Here is a 19,180-nt window from a genome sequence, read left to right as displayed (position 1 = left end):
GACTTTTACTCAAGTAGTATTCTAAAAGTTTACTTTTACTTTTACTTGAGTCATTTTCCAGTAAGGTATCTTTACTTTTACTCAAGTATGGCTTTTGGGTACTTTATACACCACTGGTAGTAAGGGTTATCAATGTTATATTATTACCGGTATAAATCGCTGACTGTAAATGGCAGGACCAGTTGCATGAACAAATAACGGACCTATTCTAAATCTAGATCCTAAATCTTCTTTAACTGACACTTTAAGGAATGATTTTGTTCTTTTCCCTTTCCATTTTCATGCTTTCAAACAAACAGCATTGGAAAGATATGGATGAGCTACAGGCAAGGAAGTGTGTTAAGATAGAGCAGATGAGTATTCCTCAGTAACCACTGGAGGAAGACGTAAATACCGTGACTAACATGTTTAATTGTTCACAGAGGCATCATTTCCTGGCACTATTTACATTTTTGTTGATTTGCGTCAAAGGGTTACTTCACCCTGGCAGCTTCCCTGTGTGTGATTTCCTGATCAAGTTGGTGGTTTTTGTCAGAAGTTGAAAAGAGGTTTCCCCAAAAGCTCAGTGTAGCTCAGAGACTGAGTCAGAAAACCTATGAACTTACGAACTTGATTCTACCAGTTTTGCTTGCTTTTTTCCTTTCTGTTCTAGGTGGGCTCTATCTTCTGGGAACTTTCCGCGGTCGCTGTTCTGGTAAGCTTCCGCTTGCTAAAGGCCTTCTGCCATGGGTTCCTGTCCATTTAAGTGAGATTCATGTGCAGGGAGTGACAGGCTTCCCAGCTTTTTTCCCAGCTTTTTTTACTAATTCACATACCCCGCCTGTTATCTTTAGGGTTTTACAGACCCAAGGCTTGAAAATATAGTTATTTATGTTTTATTGGCTTCATGCTTTATGACTTTACCAAATTCCACACATGCACAAACACACACACATACACACATTGGGTAGGGTTTCTTCAGCAAAAAAACTCTTGTTCATAGAAAAGGGGGTAGTTATAGGTTGGGTTGGTGCAAGTATATGAAAGGAAGAAGAAAGAGATAAGACAGAAGGATGAGGGAAGTGAAGTCATTTTGAGAATGACAGGAAGGAGACTGCCTTACTATGTACCACACTTAACTATAAACATGCAAACAGGTATTGTGATGCTGATGTTGCAGATTGACATTGGTAAACAGGATGTAAAGAATTAGAATGTTTGTGTGTGTGTGTGTGTCTCTGTCTGTCTGTCTGTCTGTCTGTCTGTCTGTCTGTCTGTCTGTCTGTCTGTCTGTCTGTCTGTCTGTCTGTCTGTCTGTCTGTTTGTCTGGCTGTCTGTCTGTCTGTCTGTCTGTCTGTCTGTCTGTCTGTGTGAGAGAAACAGTATGATGTGTGTGTATGTCTGTGTCTTCCTGTGCATGGTGAGAAGGTGCATTATTATGATGTTTTTTCATATCTGTTTGAACTTGCACCTGGTATGTTTAATCTCAGGCAGGCGCAGGCACATCACCGGACAAATCAAGAGACAAGACAAGAGAAGCAGGCACACCTAAGGAATATGAGAGGAGAAAAGGACTAATACAGATGAGATGAGGGGACATTATTTGTTATTATTATTATGTCTCATTCAGATGCATGGTGCTGTTAACAACTCAGATCTTTTAAATATTTTTGAAGAATGATTTGAATAAACGAGCACAAAATCCCACTCTCAATTTACCATGTGTATGATTGTGAGATAAATAACACGAAGCAAAAACAATATATTAACAAAGCAAAAACAATTATGGACAGTATACAGAAAACCAAGGTATAGAAATTCAATTTAATTACATTTTAGTTATATAGCAAAACAAATAAAATTGAATGAACAGAATGTGACTTGACATGCCACAGAATATGCTGTAGCTTTTTTTTTAAAGGACAAACTTGTTCCCTTGGAGACTGATAAAGGCCATGCACAAAACACAGAAGTAAATATGGGCCTGGAGAAAAAAATCACTGAACATTGTCCAGGGGAAAGCCTTTGGAAAGGAGACTTTCTGATGGCTTCTGAGAGCACAAAACAAGCAAGTAATATGGTTAGACTGAGTAGTCGTTTTGCATCAAGCTTTTCATTATTTCAGCCAAGTTCACCGTGACACCAAAATACACAGCCAGGATGCCTTGCGTGAGGCAGTATATGGAGCATACAAGATACAGTATTGCAGATTATATCTCATTGTGTTGTGTGAGTATGTATTTACTTCAAATCTATATGACTATTAGTTATTTTATTGTATTAGCAATGCTGAATAAACAAGTACACAAAATATTAATTCCACGTCTAGCACACAGTACTGCAAAATGTAAACATCTACGCTTTAGGGATGTTTACTTCCTTGCTATTTTTGCCATTGCATATGGGAACTCTCACAAACACGTTATTTATCAAAATGTTCCTTTGTGTGTGATAGATGAAATGGAGGGTAGGCAAGCCGGCTGCTCGACTCGTGAGAATTCATGTGCAGTGATGTGCCTCAAGAGGTGTAGTACTCTGTACAGTAACCTCATTCACATTTTGGTGTGTGCAGGAGGCTTGATGGATCCCGGGCTGCCAGGATGGAGGTTCAGCACTGAATGGATTTGTAGTTATGAAAGTCCTGACTGATGAAATGCAATCAAGAGAGCCTCATTCACAGATGCAACACCCCACAGAACAATGGGGCTATTGGCCGGAGGTCGGATCCCTGAGTGTCCCTCCCTGTACTTGGTGGTGAGGGGTTTTGAAGAAAAATGACCCATTGTCTCAGTCTTCATCCTGCCATGGAGCCTTAGTTGTGGACAGTAGCCTGAAAGCCATCCCTGGATGCTCTGTGCTTGTGCATTGGGAAAGCGTTCTTCGTCCCCCCCACCAACAGCCATGGAGAGGTATGTATTTCAGTTTCCGTGTCCGTCATATGCTTCAAGCTCTTTTTTTGTACACTGGACTCTGACATCATTTGAGATGTGACATTTTGGTTTCCTTCTTTTATTGATCTTGTTTGTATCTTAATATTAATTTGAACGTATTAAACACCATGTATGATATAAATAACAGACAATTGTTTTGTGCAGTGTTAAATATGAAGTGGTTAACATCATGTACACATGTAGTTTGTGAATCATTACATTACGTAGAGAATAGATATTTTGAGGCATTCAGCTGTGCTTTGCTTTGTGGTAATGAAGATGTCTTCTGATGGTTCTGGCTTATTTGTTTATGAACATACAGTATATATTTGCCTGAACTTAAGTGCACTTGTATCGCCCTAGGCTGTGGAGCTTTCCACAAGCGAGCTGCCCTCTGCCCACAGGCATCTGTTTACTCCACAGAGAAACAGGTTTCACGGCTTATGCAATAGTTTTCTTGTTTTCACTGAAAATGAATTCTTGTGTTACAGACTTAACTACAGAATCCTTCCAAAATTTGGATATTGTATCCAAATGACACAAATATATATATATTTTTTAAATTGAACACTTATGTTCAATCATTATGCTTTTCCCCCGTTTTGTTTTTTTATTGTTTATCTGAGGTAATTTTGTTATTTACCTTTGAACAAACACTGCAGGTCGAACATTGTGTCATTGGTCCTGTGGTGGCTGGTCACTGTCTGTTTTAGGTCTCATGTTACGTCACATCTGGGCAAATATATGAGACATCGGTGGCAGAAGGTAGTGAAGCCCCTCAGGTTCACAAGTCCATTGTGTTCCTGGTCAGTCGCCCTCTATCCCAGGTCGTTGTAGCTGCATTTGTTTCCTTCTGCAAAGAGTGTTTTTACAGGAGTATTAGATTCTGTAATACCGATTATATTAATTCTTCATTGATCATCCCTATACTTTTCACTTACATATACTAGAGCTAATGTGAAAATTAGAGTAAGGGTCAGTCGCCCTCTATCCCAGGTTGTTTTTTTGTTGTTGTTGCTGTTGTACCTGCATTTGTTTCCTTCTGCAAATGGTGTATTAGATTCTGTAATACCAATGATATTAATTCTTCCTTATACTTTCCACTTACATCTACTATGGTTAATGTGAGAATTAGAGTAAGGGTGTTTTAAGCAGTGATGATCAGTGTGCCATGACATAATGGAGATCACTTCCATCCCCTCCCCCCCTTCCTTCCCAGTGCAGTTAGACTCTAACTGTTAGAGTGTGGCAGAAAGCGTTAGTGCAAGATCTATAGAAGAGACTGATATCTAATACATTTGTCGCAATCAATTCTTTGCCAATATTCATATTGGAGGATGTCTTTTTTGCATGCATCATAGTCATTTTTAAAATGATGTGACGTACTAAGCAGGATTTAAGTCATTTTCTGGCAGCATACAGCCCAACAAGGCATTGGTTCTTGCCCTTCAATGAATTTCCCTTAGTTTGCTGTTGCCCTGCGCTTCAAAAACTGACTAAGCTGGATGGATGCACAGGGAGTATGTGTGCCCAAACCTCAGGCAGAACACCTGATGCCTTCCTCTGAAAACATGTCTGCAGCAGAATTTTTTTTAAAGTATATTCCAGACTACACGCATAATGCGAAATAACTTGAGATAAAAAAATATTTGTCTTTGATCTTTCAATTTTATAGGTGCTGAAGATAACAGTTTTAATGTTGGTAGGGATTGCTGTTATATAGTAAAGAAACGGCATAGAGGGGCTGGGACTAAATATTCCACAGCATATACACACTGCGGTATAAGAGCATATGGACTATGGAACTCATCCTATCTAAAGATCAACATTTCACAAACCAGTGCAAGTTTCTATCTTAGAGTAGCAGCTGTTAAACTTTGGTTCGTGTAATCTTGTGGTATCTGTGCATGTTCAGCCATTGGCCTGAAATCTATGCCAAGGACATAAAATGCCACCCTCATTTGATGATCATGTGATCTAGCTAATTCTTTGTGACCCTGAAAATCTTTTGATTATAGGCAAATGCCCTTCTCCACACAGGTAATAATTAGTAACTCTTTACTGTGTGGCAACACCTGGCAATGGGGGTTATGTGCCTGCCACTGCCTGTTAATGTTAACATAAGGTGACGACACGCAGATACACGCAGATGCTGGGTTCATTTGGATTTCTTTGGCCTTTGAGCCCGTGGAAGGTACACAGATAAACACTGAGGGCTGCACATCCTGATCTTAGAGGCCAGTGCATTGCCCAAGAGTTAACTCCAGGGTACTTGGGTATTTAAACTCATGGTTTTGTGGGCTGGCAACTTTGTAGCCATCTGAGCTGGGTTTTGTTGTACCTTTTGTCTCTGTTACACTGCTTTAAGATGCTATAGTAAAGCAGTGTGTCTGTTCTTGTTCTGTTCTTGACAGTAGAAGCTTTGTCTCTGCTCTGTAACATACAGCATCATGCGAGAAGCCATCATTGTGTCATTCAAATGACTGCCATCTAGTGGTTCAAGTTGAACAAAGAACCGTTCATTTGGACCTACTCTCCCAATGAGTAATATGTTTCACCTACTGGCCTTTTCTCATTCAGGAAAAAGAACATAGACAGTAGTTATTGATTTCAAGAAATTATTTATGTCGACTTTGATTGACAAGTCAGTTTGATGAGCAGGTCAGTTTGGTTGTGTTGCTTGATTTCTGATGTGTTGAAAAAAAGGTATGTTATCCATGTCATGACATGTTCACCCGCTGGCATTCTGTTTGTTTTTGGTGTACAGTTAAGTCTGACTAGTGTTTCAAAATGTCGGCATCAGCGCAAAGAAAGAGTGTGAGGAGAGTGGCTCTCACGCCTATTCCCAACACACAAACAATAGGAAATCTGAGAGTTTGATTCGATTTCTTCAAAATGTGACAGATGCTGAGGAATACGAATGGATGTTGTCTGACGTGTTGGTGGCTAAGTCTGTGAAAAGTGAAAGTGTATGCCATTCAGGGGCGTAACTGTCTTGGGGGCCCGTAGCCGGGGGGTTTTTGTGCCCAAGAAAAATATCTGCGCAGGGGGAGTGGCGGCGGCGGCTAGTGACATACCCTGACAATTTCACAGTTTCAAGTGATATAGGCAGAATATGCGCGCAGGGGGAGGGGACGTGGCGGCGGCGGTTACAAACATGGGGTACGGGACTGTAAAATGTTTGGGAACCACTGCCTTACGCCATTGACTAGGGCACATTTCGTTCCCTGCAAAAAACTAATTTTTAAAATTTCAGAGACCTTGAAGTCCCTGAATAGGACAGTGTCTACAACTCCATTTGGAATAGTGTGACACCATAAAAAAAGCTACTACATATTCACAAATCGAAGGATCCTGATGGTTACGTTCATATGTGTAGTAGTGAACACTCCATCGCTTGTAAAGAGATTGATGTTGAGAAGATCATGCATGACCTGAAAGTTATGTCTCTCTGGAAAGACATTGCTGTTCTATGTGATGTTTTTCAAAAAAAGAAACAGAATTGATTGTAAATGGTGTGTATCTTTGGATAGATACCAGGACATCAAAGTAAAACGTTTACAGAACCTGGGTCTGACTTGGAGTGTGTGACTGTGGGGCAGCCCGTTTGGAATCACAACGCTCTCCAATATTTTGAATTTGGAATGCAGTACTGATTTTAAACGCTTGATGTCTACATATTGCTCCTTTAAATTTACTATCACTGGTTATGCAACACTGGTGTTATAATTGCATACATTTTATCAACGGTTATATTATGTAAAAGACCATGGAAAAGTCAAATATAGACAAATGAATATAGTCAAAATCTTCTCTTGGCAAAAAGCCTGTGGCAGGGTGACACTGGGTCATGGCATCCAAGAGTAACGCATCAACACTTTAAGCTCTACTCCTCTGAACAAACAAGTGACCCTGAAAACAAAGACATTTCTTCAGGCCTTTCCTGGGCCTACAATTGACTTAGACAGGCAGAAAGACGGAACCCTTTCTGACTGTCTTATTCACTACGATTAAAGGGGATCAGAGGATCCTATAGTCAGTGGTGTGACCTCTGTGCATTAGGTCACTTTTTTAACTACTCAATGACTACTGAAATATATTTTCATTACACATCACTACTGGGTTCTGTCTAATTAGGTTAGTGTAATTGCACTTGCTAGAAGCAAAAAAGCTACCCTCAAGATCTCTGAGGGCAGATTACAAGTGTTTGGGCACTCTAGAGGAATGAGTGGCTGCTGATGGAGCTGGGGTCGATGTCTTGTCATAAGCACAGGGCCCAGCTGATGTCAGTGACGGTGAGACTGTTTGCCAGTATTCTCCAGCATCTACAAATGGCTGTTCTAGACACATACGGTATAGGCGCATGGTCTCTACTGACATTTGCATCATGATACCTCTGGGCCTATAGGAAATCTTCACCATATGACCACCATATGTGCCGTATGCTTGTGTTATGGCCACTTAAAGAGAGAAAACCATGTCTGTCTCCTGCAGATGATGTCAAGCCCAGAGGCAATGTTTGTACTGAACTTGGTAGCCATGTCTCCTGCCCTTCATACTAGGAGGATAAAGATATGATATGAACATGCCCTTTTTTCTCATTCATCCAAACACTATTAAAAATTCACTCTAAACTGTGATTGATCATAGTTGTACATCACTCATGAATGCCAATATTATTACAATTTCTGTATTTTGGTATTTCAATTCAAAATACTGTAAATATAGAGGTATTCCATCTATTTATATTAATGGCTGCATAACCTTTGCTGCCTCTGTACTCAGTACAGATGGGTCTCAGTATGTACAAATTTACATTTGGGGACGTCTACATACCTGTTCTTTCCCACCATCCGTTTCATGGCAAAACCACGTGCTGTGCGGTGGGGTGGTGTAAGTTGAACTCATAGTCGGCCTTCAAATCAGACACACTTTATTGCACTTGATTTCCAAAGAGAGCCAACGCTCTGGTGTTTGCAGATCATGCACTGCCCCTGTCGTAGTTGATGCAAGTGTTAGTTGACTCTGAGACTCATGCTTGGATGAGGGAAGGTTGCGGGGAATGTTGGCATCCGCCTCTGGGCTCCTGTTCCAAATCGCTTCAGTGGACTCCAGTATCCATCAAAACCGGACGAGGGGCCACTGACCCGAGGCTGGCAAAGGCCTGGCCGATCCAGAGGAGATGTGCACAAATGAGACTGCCACCTCTCTGAGGCTGCCCACAGGATAGCCCCTCTGTTGATATGATGGCTCCATTGCTTGTCTGAGTGTGTTTGTGAGTGTGTTTGTGTGTGGCTGAGAGGGGGAGAGATAGAGGGAAAAGTAGATGGAAGATGAGGGTTTGGGGTTGCATGGTTGTTTTGCTGGTGCCTTGTGTCACTCTTTCTCCAGGGCTCATCTTAGTCACATGGCAGTGCCTGATCTGTTACATAAACAAGGCCCTGGATGGCCAAAGTCCACTTTAATCAACTTTATTTCACAAGAACAACTGTAAGGATGACATTGGGTAAATAACAGACAAGCTGGTGGATGCTCACTTCACTACGCAGCATACTATGTTAAAGCATAGCCCGTCTGTCTGGTAACACAAAAAAAAGAATGTATTCAGTAAATGATTAGCTTTTGATATTCAAAATGACATGTTGTATATTAAAATAATTTGAATATAAATGATTAATTATAAAATTATAAATTACATTTGTTACATTCTTGTGAAGCAAAGTTGATGAAAGTGGCCTTTGGCTATACTGGATGGCCAAAGTCCACTTTCATCAACTTTATTTCACAAGAACAACCGTAAGGATGACATTGGGTAAATAACAGACAAGCTGGTGGATGCTCACTTCACTACGCAGCATACTATGTTGCAGCATAGCCCGTTCTATAGCACTCTTTCAGTATTCAGTGCTCTTTCAACGTTCTGTCTGGTAACACACAAAAAGAATGTATTCAGTAAATCATTAGCTTTTGATATTCAAAATGACATGTTGTATATTAAAATAATTTTAATATAAATGATTAATTATAAAATTATAAATTACATCTGTTACATTCTTGTGAAGCAAAGTTGATGAAAGTGGCCTTTGGCCATACTGGATGGCCAAAGTCCACTTTCATCAACTTTATTTCACAAGAACAACCGTAAGGATGACATTGGGTAAATAACAGACAAGCTGGTGGATGCTCACTTCACTACGCAGCATACTATGTTAAAGCATAGCCCGTCTGTCTGGTAACACAAAAAAAAAGAATGTATTCAGTAAATGATTAGCTTTTGATATTCAAAATTACATGTTGTATATTCAAATCTAAATTTAACTAACGTGCCTTAAGGGTTGTTGATCATTGATCCACCATAAAAAATGTGGGCCTGTCAGAGGTGATTAAGATGCTTAAGGACCTGTGGTTTCTGTTTAAAAGACATGTTTCCTCTCAAATCCACACACACTTGGAGTAAACACACTCAGAGCTTGTCAAGCGACCATCTGCCTCTTTGGGTGGCTGGGAGATTTTGGAGAAATATGCGTGATCCCACTTGGGCAACACGTGCTAGCCTGACTCCCATCACACCCTTAAGGAAGAGCACATGGTTGGGCAGCAGACACCCAAATGCTACTGTGCTTCCCACGACGCTCTTGCTCTGCGGGGCCAACCAGGGGGGCATGCCATGCTGAATGTATCCTTTTCGACATGCTGACATTAAGGCAAGGCCTTCGGATCCTGGACATCTCGGGCCAAGAGGGGTGGAGCCCGCACAGCCTTCAATGCAAAAGGCAGCAATCCTTTGCAACCGACTTACTGCTTCCTGCTCAGTGAGCATGCAACACTCTCTCATGCCTCTCAAGCTGAGGGTGGGGATGACCCCTCCAGTCAATGAGGGCGAGTCCTTTACTCTGATGGTTGGGGGGTGGGGGGAATAAAAAGGATTACATAAGGAACTGGCTGGTTTGAACTTACATTTCCCTCTCAAATTTCTGGATGTTGTGTTTTTTTTTTTTTTTTGTTTTTTTTTATATCCCTGTCTAATGCTAAAATAACTGCTAAGCAAAGGTAGACAGAGAGAAATTCGTGAGAGTCACAGAGAACCTATACAATTTACAAAAGGATTACTTACTGCACATGCATTACAGGCTGTTATAGATTATCTCAAGTGACACTGTTTAGCATGAAGCTCGGAAGCTACATGTTAATGGCTGTTCTGTAACATATCTGAGGGTTCCACAAGTGAATGTGCTATCTGGATGGGAAGATGGGCAGCAAGGAGTTCACAATGCAGAGTAGTAAAACAAAAAATGCGGAAAATTGTGGGTCTATCATTGCCATATATGACAGACCAGGCTTCTTGATTTCCAATATATTGGATTTAATTCGTAACTCCAAGCTTCATAGAGGCAGAGGTAGATGTGTGGGAACAGCCCTAGGGTTTTAAATCTGCCAAGACGAAAAGCAGATATCTTATTTCAACATAAGCCAGGTACATTTTCTTTCCTACAAGGGAACATAAAAGGTGTTTTAATCACTTAGATGACATGAAAGGTTCGTGTCACTTGCCAAATTTTATCTTAGGTTACACAAAAAGGGAACACATTATTTGAAAAACTGTCTCTAAATAAGACTGAGGTATTCCAGGACAAGAGAGTTTACATTTTCAGTGAGGAAGTAAAAGTCATTTAAGCTTTGCCATTTGTACGTCCACTTGAATAACAATTCATATTTTTGCAAACGATCATACCCAGCACTGGTGAGCTTGCAGGCATGCACCCAGCTTTTAGTAGTTTCTATGCCCCCAGCCTTTGGAATACTCTGCCAGAATTCCTAAGAATGGCTGAAACGGTGGAAACCTTTAAACGTGCACTTAAGACATACCTCTTTAATCTCGCATATCACTCACTGTAATATTTATCGGTTCATTTATCTCTGGAAAATCTGTTTGTAACCCCCCCCCCATTTTTCTTCTATGAGGCGCCTTGTGTTACCTCCTGGTATGAAATGCGCCGTACAAATAAAGTTTGATTTGATTTGATTTGATGATATATATGCCCTCTGCCCTGGAGCTGTTCCTGACCCTGCCATATCTGCTCCTGATCCCACTCCAGTCCGGGCATTGTTAATTGTATCCTCTTAAATACAGTACTTTCAGCTAATGGCCAGGCCCTACCCATATGCAGAGCGCAGAGTTATTTTTGAGAGCCAGGCTTGCCACAGCCACTATGTTATCGTGTGTTACAGTGGTTCCCCTGCTTAACAAAGAGCCTTCAGTGTAAACACACAAGCCATATGTCAGAAAAGACAGCGCAACGCAGACCACAACCTTCTTCAGACTCCTATCTCTGGCTCTCTGCCTAGATGGAACGTCTAAATATTATGACGCTGGACATGACTGAATGTATCTGTGGGGCACACTCTAGCAGATCTGCAGTGTGTGACAGTATGTTCCATCTCTGCTTTACATGTCCCTACAAAGCCAGCCTCAATCAACGTGGTCACTCTCTGCAATAAACTCTGAAAGATGCTCTTTGCAAAATCATTGGCTTATTGTCTTGTGAGTTAATAGCTGTGCATGTGTGTGTGTGTGTGAATGAGTGAAATGCAAGCTTTGTGTGTGTACATTTGGGTGTGCATGTGTGTATGTTTTGTTTTCATGTTCACACAGTTGCTCGTAGATTAGAGCGAGAGAGAGCGAGAGAGAGAGAGAGAGAGAGCGCAGCTCAAGCCCACAACAGCTGCCACAACAATTCTGTTTCTGCAGAGATCCACAGCGAGTTTGCACCTATGACACTAGGGTAGGAGAGCCATCTACATGTACAAAATAAATAAATAACAACTCCTGAGTGGACCACAGCTAATGAGCTCACCCAGCTGGGTGCTCGTTTCTGCCCAGTGTCAAACGTCCTCATGCTTGACCCTTAGAATCAGGGGTTGCTAGCCAGAGGAGAAATCCCCCCCGGCTTTCTCTCCCCCCCCCCCCCCTTTTTTTTTCCCTTTCACGCTTCCTACTTGGGCAGAAGGCTGGCGTAATACAAACCAGACTTGGTGCAGAATGTGAGGCATTCCCGAGGAGGAAAGTGGCTCAGTTCCTCTGAGGAAGAGGCTGAGCGTAGAGCCACGTCCTCAGTCTAATGCACCGCCGCCTGGGCTCCTGCCATGCACACGTCCAGTGGCTAGCTAGCGGGAGGCGAGAGCATCACCATGGACCAAGGGCCATGTCAGAGAAGACACTCAGCTGGTGATACTTAGAGGGCACTGCAACCATGCAGGGAAAGTTGTGGCTGGACTGGCTGTATGGGTGCAATTCCTCAAGGTGGGTTAGATTCTTCTTGACATCTCACAAGTCTTTCACCTGATGAATAGTTCAGTGCAACTGCTTGGTTTGATAAGGTTTTTTTTTTTTTATAGACTTTTAGATTTTTATTCATTTGGTATCGTTGGTATCAAATGATGGTGTGAGTTGGGAAATGTATGATGGGAAGAGTGTGTTTCCCAGTTTATGATGCAGCTATCACAGTTTGGGCGTTGCCAAATAACAGATCTGTTGTGAAACTGAATGGTATGAGTTATGGACACAAATTAATTGACTAAATTACCCAGGGTACAAAAAACCCAAATTTCATAATATGCAACTGATCACAGCAGTGTCCTTGCGACACGTTTTTACTAACCTTTGAACACTGACTGGCTCGTGGATATGCACGCAATCAAGTTTGATGTGAGGACTATGAGAGGGTTTTTATTCGTAAATGTCTAAGCTGAACTGGGTGTGGGAATACGTTGTGGGTTACAGTCTTCCAGACAGGGTTGTGTGTATTAAACTATCAACAACTTTAAAATTCATAATGCTTCTGGAAAATGCAGTGTTACATAAAAAATGACAAAAAGCACATATAATCATGTTTTCATCATCGTCATTGTGATTTTTCTGCTTGTTTTTGGTAAGGCAGCAGTACAGAAACACTGTATTTACAGGAAAGCTAGTAATTATTGCCACCTTTCTTAATTATCTGTCTTTTGCTTACCATACCTGTAAAATATACCTATAAACACAATTTCCAAATTTACAATACTCAACTATTGTACTATTTATATGTGGTACACAATGTTTACTGGCCACTGTAAAGGGGGACTCTATGAGGTAAAATATGGCCAGGTCATTGAAATCTTCTTGAAAAATCCTGCTTGAAATACTGTTGAACATGCGTTGCATCACAGTTGTGCCAAAGTGAAGGGTGAAGGGTGAGCTTTGATACTCTGCCCTCCCCGTGGCAGCACCCTGTCCACAAACAAAGCTCTCACATTTTCTTAGAAGTGGCTCCAGTGAAGCAAACACACCTCATGTCCCCAAGAACTCACGCAACTAGGAATTGCCCGCTGCCGTGCCATCTGTGGCCATGCACAGTTTTCTCCCCTCGGTGCAGACGCTAGGGCTTCACGCCTGGCGTCGGCCATTCCTTCCTCTTCACATGGCAGGGGAGACAGCATATTGCGCATCAGCAGAATGCAATGGTAAAGTCATGACAGCAAAATCCTATGCAGGCATCTACAGCAACTGCTTGACACGCAACAAAGTGGCACTTCTTTCCTGACCATAATTTTTTTTTGTTGGCTTTTGTTTTTGTTGTTTTTTGTGTGTACTGTATGTGGACACATCTAATCAGTCTTTCACTATACTGTGGTCTTAAGCTAACACTTACCATAAGAGAGCACTGGCTGATACAGGAGCATGTCCTCCGTCCCATGCACCGTCATGTACAATACAATAAAAAAACAATAAAAAAACAATTTAAACAATCAAAACTTCAAAATCTGTGACAACAAATAAGATTCAACAGTTTAAAAAACAAAGAACAATTATTGGATAACTGTATTCCATCTGTGAGTGGATGAGGACAAATGATTTGCTAACCTTACATGCTCTCAGGGGTGTGTGACCTAGTTTGCCCTTGTTCATTGCAACTACAGAGCAAAAGCAAACAATCAGGGAGCCATAGAATGTAGTCAGACCCACAACACCCCAGCACCTGTGCTCCCTGAGTGAACCTTCACACTGTAAGCTTTCTACCCGAGGCCAAATGTCACACTTCTCTGCCATATCTCTAATTGTTTTGCACATTTTGAATAACAGAAACAGCAGTAAAAAGTCCATCTGGAGTATTCTCTAACTCCGTCCTAAGCGTCTTAATCAAAGCAAATAATCACTCTTTTAACATTCTTTCAATTAACAATATTCCATGTCCGAAAGAGAGACAAATGAATATGTCTTCGCGATCTGCATTAAACTGGAATACATTCTCTTACTAATTGTTGTACTTGTGTTTGTTTTCTTTTTATAGACTGTAGTTGAAACGACTTGCTGACCACCATGAGTTGGAGTTTCCTTACACGTCTTCTGGAAGAGATCCACAACCACTCCACCTTTGTGGGGAAAGTGTGGCTGACTGTTCTTATCATCTTCCGCATTGTGCTGACTGCCGTTGGGGGCGAGTCCATCTATTCGGACGAGCAAACCAAGTTCACCTGCAACACCAAGCAGCCCGGCTGCGACAACGTGTGCTATGACTCATTTGCGCCGCTCTCGCACGTCCGGTTTTGGGTCTTTCAGATCATCATGATCTCTACGCCTTCTGTCATGTACCTCGGCTACGCCATCCACAAGATTGCTCGCTCGTCGGAGAACGACCGGCGGAAGTTCCGCAGGTGCCAAAGAAAGAGCCACCGCAGCCGTTGGCGAGACAGCCACCCACTGGAACAGGTGCTTGAGGAGGAAGACGACGATGACGCCGAGCCGATGATCTACGAAGATGCTTTGGAAGTGCAGGACGCAAAGCCCGATGTGACCAACTGTCCCATCAAGGATCCGCAGAAACACGACGGGCGGCGGAGGATCATGGAGGAGGGGCTGATGAAGATCTACGTGATCCAGCTCTTGTCCCGCGCCGTCTTTGAGATCGGCTTCCTCGTGGGTCAGTACCTCCTGTATGGCTTCCGCGTCAATCCGTCCTACGTGTGCAATAAGATCCCTTGTCCTCATAAGGTGGACTGCTTCATCTCGCGACCCACGGAGAAGACCATCTTCCTTCTCATCATGTACGTGGTCAGCTGCCTGTGTCTGGTGCTCAACGTGTGTGAGATGTTTCACCTGGGCATGGGCGCCTTCAGAGACACTCTCCGCAGACGGAGAAACAAAGGTCGACAGCCTCCTTACAGCTACTCTTACTCGAGGAACATCCCGGCATCACCCCCGGGGTACAACCTGGTCATTAAGTCAGACAAACCTGGAAGGATGCCCAACAGTCTCATATCACACGAGCAGAACATGGCCAACGGAGCTCAGGAGCAGCACTGTATAAGTCCTGATGAAAACATCCCCACTGATTTGGCCAGTTTGCATCGCCACCTACGGGTGGCCCAGGAGCAGCTGGATATGGCCTTTCAGACATACAACACCAAAACCAACCCCCAGACATCCAGAACCAGCAGCCCAGTTTCGGGGGGCACCATGGCGGAGCAGAACCGGGTCAACACAGCCCAGGAAAAACAAGGAGCGAGGCCCAAAGCCACCACTGAGAAAGCTGGAACAATAGTCAAAAATGGCAAGACATCTGTATGGATCTGAAAGTCACTGCAACAATGTAGACCTGCCAAAATGACTGGCCATTAGCGGGACCATGCAAGTATTTGATACTGTATTGGGTGGTTTTACTGACTAAAGATGAACTAACATCACACGATCCAGCACAATGTGCCTGATCCTAAATACCAGTGTTACAATAAGTATATCAAACCTTCTCATGAACATTGAAGGAACAAATCTTGTTGAAAAGAAATCTAAGTCTTTACCAGTCCGTATTCTTTTAAATGTGTGTTTCCCTTGTGCTACCCTTCTGTAGTTTACATGTATATTACTGGTCTAATTTTAGCATGTCGGAATCAGATTAGATATAAATCTCCTTAAATATACTGTATTCAACAGCCTGATATCGGTTTACAGTATTTCCTCATAATAATGTCTGACATCAGTTGTGTGATTATATTACAAGTAGGAATTTATTTCACAGAAAGGTTACATATCATAAGATGTGCTATTCAGTATGAATAAATCCAAGTCTTGTCACATGGACTTGGTAATAGATGTTTGCAGCTTTTTATTAACACTTATTTTCCAGAAGGATGGAAAGGTAAATCACTTTATTTACAGCAGAGTGGGTATTATCGATAAGTTTAATTATTTGAGATTGTGGGCTGAACTATTTTAACATGATCTGTTGATGGACTTCAGCATTTTGAAGTGCAAAAATACTGTTAGGCTTAAGTGGATTAACTGAGTTACATCTTTATTTTTTGATAATATTTTTTTGTCTTGTCTCAAAAATGTGCAATCACAATAATGGATAACGGTTCATTATGATTTCGGGTTTGAAAGATCTAAATATCTGTGTTTCCATCTGGACATTACATACTTGGTTTTCTGCATTACGTTATGAGTAATGCGAATTTAGTTTAAGCACACGAAAGAATCACTCAACATAGAACTGCTGACCATATAACGACTTTTATCCCTTCATCATTCATGTTTACAAATACAAGAGAGTTACCTCGTTTCTTTTTTGAAAATATTCTATTTGGGAATATTCATTACAAAGTATTCACAAGCACTGTCGAGTGACAGACCCACTGAGAGAGACAACACCATCACAAAGCTCCAAAACTTCTCTGTCAGAGAAACAATTAATTAATTAAAAATTAATGTTGATTTTACAACAGGGTTTGCTAGAGAAATTGCAGATCGACAACATATTTTGAATTTTCTACCAAAAAAGAATTGAATATTGAAATAATGTGACATTCCTTATTTGATTTGTGTTAATTACGCCGTTTTACTACATCTACCATTTTATATTCATATGACATAACTTAAAATCTATTTGATGACTCCATGGTTAGTACAGAGGCAAGACTCTCTCAAATTGTGTTTTTTTATTATTGTTGCTCTGCTCCATGGATCTCAAGCAGCTAACAAATAATGGAGGCCTGCTAAATAAGATGAGGTGAGATACACCCTAAAAACGATACAACTCAAACTGTGTGAAATTGTTAAACAGAATAAAATTTGCTCCTGCAGTTTTGTGTCCTGGCGACAGTCCTGTTAGCTATAAGAATGATGAAATGTTCGTTTCAATCCAGAAGCAATTTTCTTTGGTGTCACTTTGCACCAGTTTGAGTGTGTGAAAGTCATGATATCAGTATGAAATACTGAATCATGATTGTACACATGTGATTCTGATTTGATTGATATATTGACAATTTTTAATACTGCCTTTTAAATACGGAATTGTTTATGTACAAATTGTAGACTTATTGTATAGACAAACAATATTTGAGAGAGATACAATTATTTATGTCATGTAGTTTGTATTATGCTGATAGGCTGACCATATCCATCAAATACTTCATGCTGTTTTGAGCAACATCAATCTCAAAACATGTCCTCCTTTGTCAACTACACTTAAGGTGCTGAAAAAGGTGTGCGCATTTCTTATTTTACCAAAAAATACCTTGCATTGCTACTTGCATTTTCTTGTCTTATATCACTTAACAACCAGCCAGCGAAAATGTGAATATTAAAACATGTTAACTGAAGCCAAATGAATTCACTACAACACAGGTCTATGTCAAAGACACATAGGAGAATGTTGATTCAGTCAAATGCATCTGTGAGTTAATTGCAAGAATAGCACATTGCACATCAATTATTTCCTGTCCAAAAACAGAAAATAAAAGTCAGGTCAGTAGAGTACTGTTGCATTGGTGGATTTAGCTTTGAATGAAGGAATTTGTATGGTGAATTTTATTAGCTCAAAGTTTAAACATAGTAAGTAAACAAACTCTTATCTTGGCCCATGTGAACCATTAACATGACAGCCTGAACACTGCACCAATGCTACAGTGAATTGAAACAAAGGGACAGCTTAAGCTCCTTTGATGGGTACTGATTTATTATTATTATGATTATTATTATTATGATTATTATTATTGTACGATACAAGACATGGATTCCCCAAACATTGAAAAGACATGGGAAAGCACCTTTTAGAAATTATTTCACATGTTTGTGCCTTAAAAATAAAGACTGTTTGTGGGAAATAAATATTGGGGAAAACTTAACAGTGTGTTGTGTTACTTTTAGTTGTATTCATTTGACACTTTCATCCAAAGTAATATATTTTGCAATGTGCCGTGCAAAACATTACACAATTTTAGTAAAGGTATTTTGTTGTCAATGAATACAAATGCTTTTATACCTCCGATAATTACAAATGCATGAATGCAGTATTATTTATAATGTAAACAGAAGGTTTTTTTTCCGTTTTTAACAAGAAAAACTGAGGCTTTAACACAGGATTGAAGCATGCTACACATACCATATTTAATAAGAATGTAGTCTTTCCGTAGATAACTCCTATACAAAATAGGAATGAAAGCTATCATTTGAACTTCACCACATCTATGTAGTAGAACATTAATTGGTGATGGATTTATGTGAAACTTGCTAGCCTATACAATCAGCCAATGGAAAGTGCACATTAAATATACAGATACAGATATTATGCACTACTATTAAACTCAATTTTAAATTGTTCACTGACTGATACATTTTGTTTGTGGTATGCTAACTATGTGAAACTAATAATGCTAACTATTCCATCATAACCAATAATTTATCTCAATGCTAAGCACTTCACAACAATGCAAATAATTCACATTGCTTTTTGTTACTTGCAACATTTACAGTATTTGAAATATTGCATTTTTCATTCTGTGAAGATGTGTACAGGGTCATTTAGGATTACACAAGGTTCATCATGATACCACATCTCTCATTCTAATATAGGCCATTATATCTTTCATCATCAACCATTTCATTTGTATGTTATTGTAGCACTAAATATATCACCCTATTGACTTACACACATCTGTGCTAGTAGAGTTAATATTGTGCCTGCTATCCAAACATAAGAACGCAAATGTTGCCAGAAGTGCACCTATACAGCATAAAACATTTAAAATTACACTAACTTAAGTGACAGGATCTTGTTTTATAATTTGTTATCATCAAGATGAATGTTTATATTTGCTATACCAAGTTTGAGTATTTTGAGGAGCATGACACAAAGTCACTTTTTATTGTGTGCATTGCCGTTGACCAGAACCAAATTGAACCACCTAAACCAAACATAGTGGACATACGTTTTAATACACGTCTGTTTTTTGTGTAA

At 40.5% G+C, this 19,180-nt stretch overlaps 1 protein-coding gene across 2 annotated transcripts; it reads left to right on the top strand.

Annotated features, from left to right (window-relative positions):
* Positions 1–2,709: 2,709 nt before the first annotated feature.
* On the top strand, positions 2,710–18,068 carry gjc2 (gap junction protein gamma 2). Of its 2 annotated transcripts, none has more exons than XM_031563185.2 (2): positions 2,710–2,888; positions 14,237–18,068. In XM_031563185.2, exon 2 carries the CDS (start codon positions 14,266–14,268, stop codon positions 15,517–15,519), a length of 1,254 nt encoding a protein of 417 aa, XP_031419045.1. In that variant the 5' UTR covers positions 2,710–2,888; positions 14,237–14,265; the 3' UTR covers positions 15,520–18,068. The 2 variants fall into 2 exon arrangements, with proteins under 2 accessions (XP_031419045.1, XP_031419046.1); XM_031563186.2 differs by lacking the exon at positions 2,710–2,888 and adding an exon at positions 10,867–12,210.
* The last annotated feature ends 1,112 nt before the right edge of the window (positions 18,069–19,180 follow it).

Source organism: Clupea harengus, chromosome 25 (assembly GCF_900700415.2).
Source record: "Clupea harengus chromosome 25, Ch_v2.0.2, whole genome shotgun sequence".
In the NCBI taxonomy this organism is placed as follows: Eukaryota; Metazoa; Chordata; class Actinopteri; order Clupeiformes; family Clupeidae; genus Clupea; species Clupea harengus.
The sequence above is the reverse complement of the archived record's forward strand: the minus strand, read 5'-3'. Positions and strand labels throughout refer to the sequence as shown.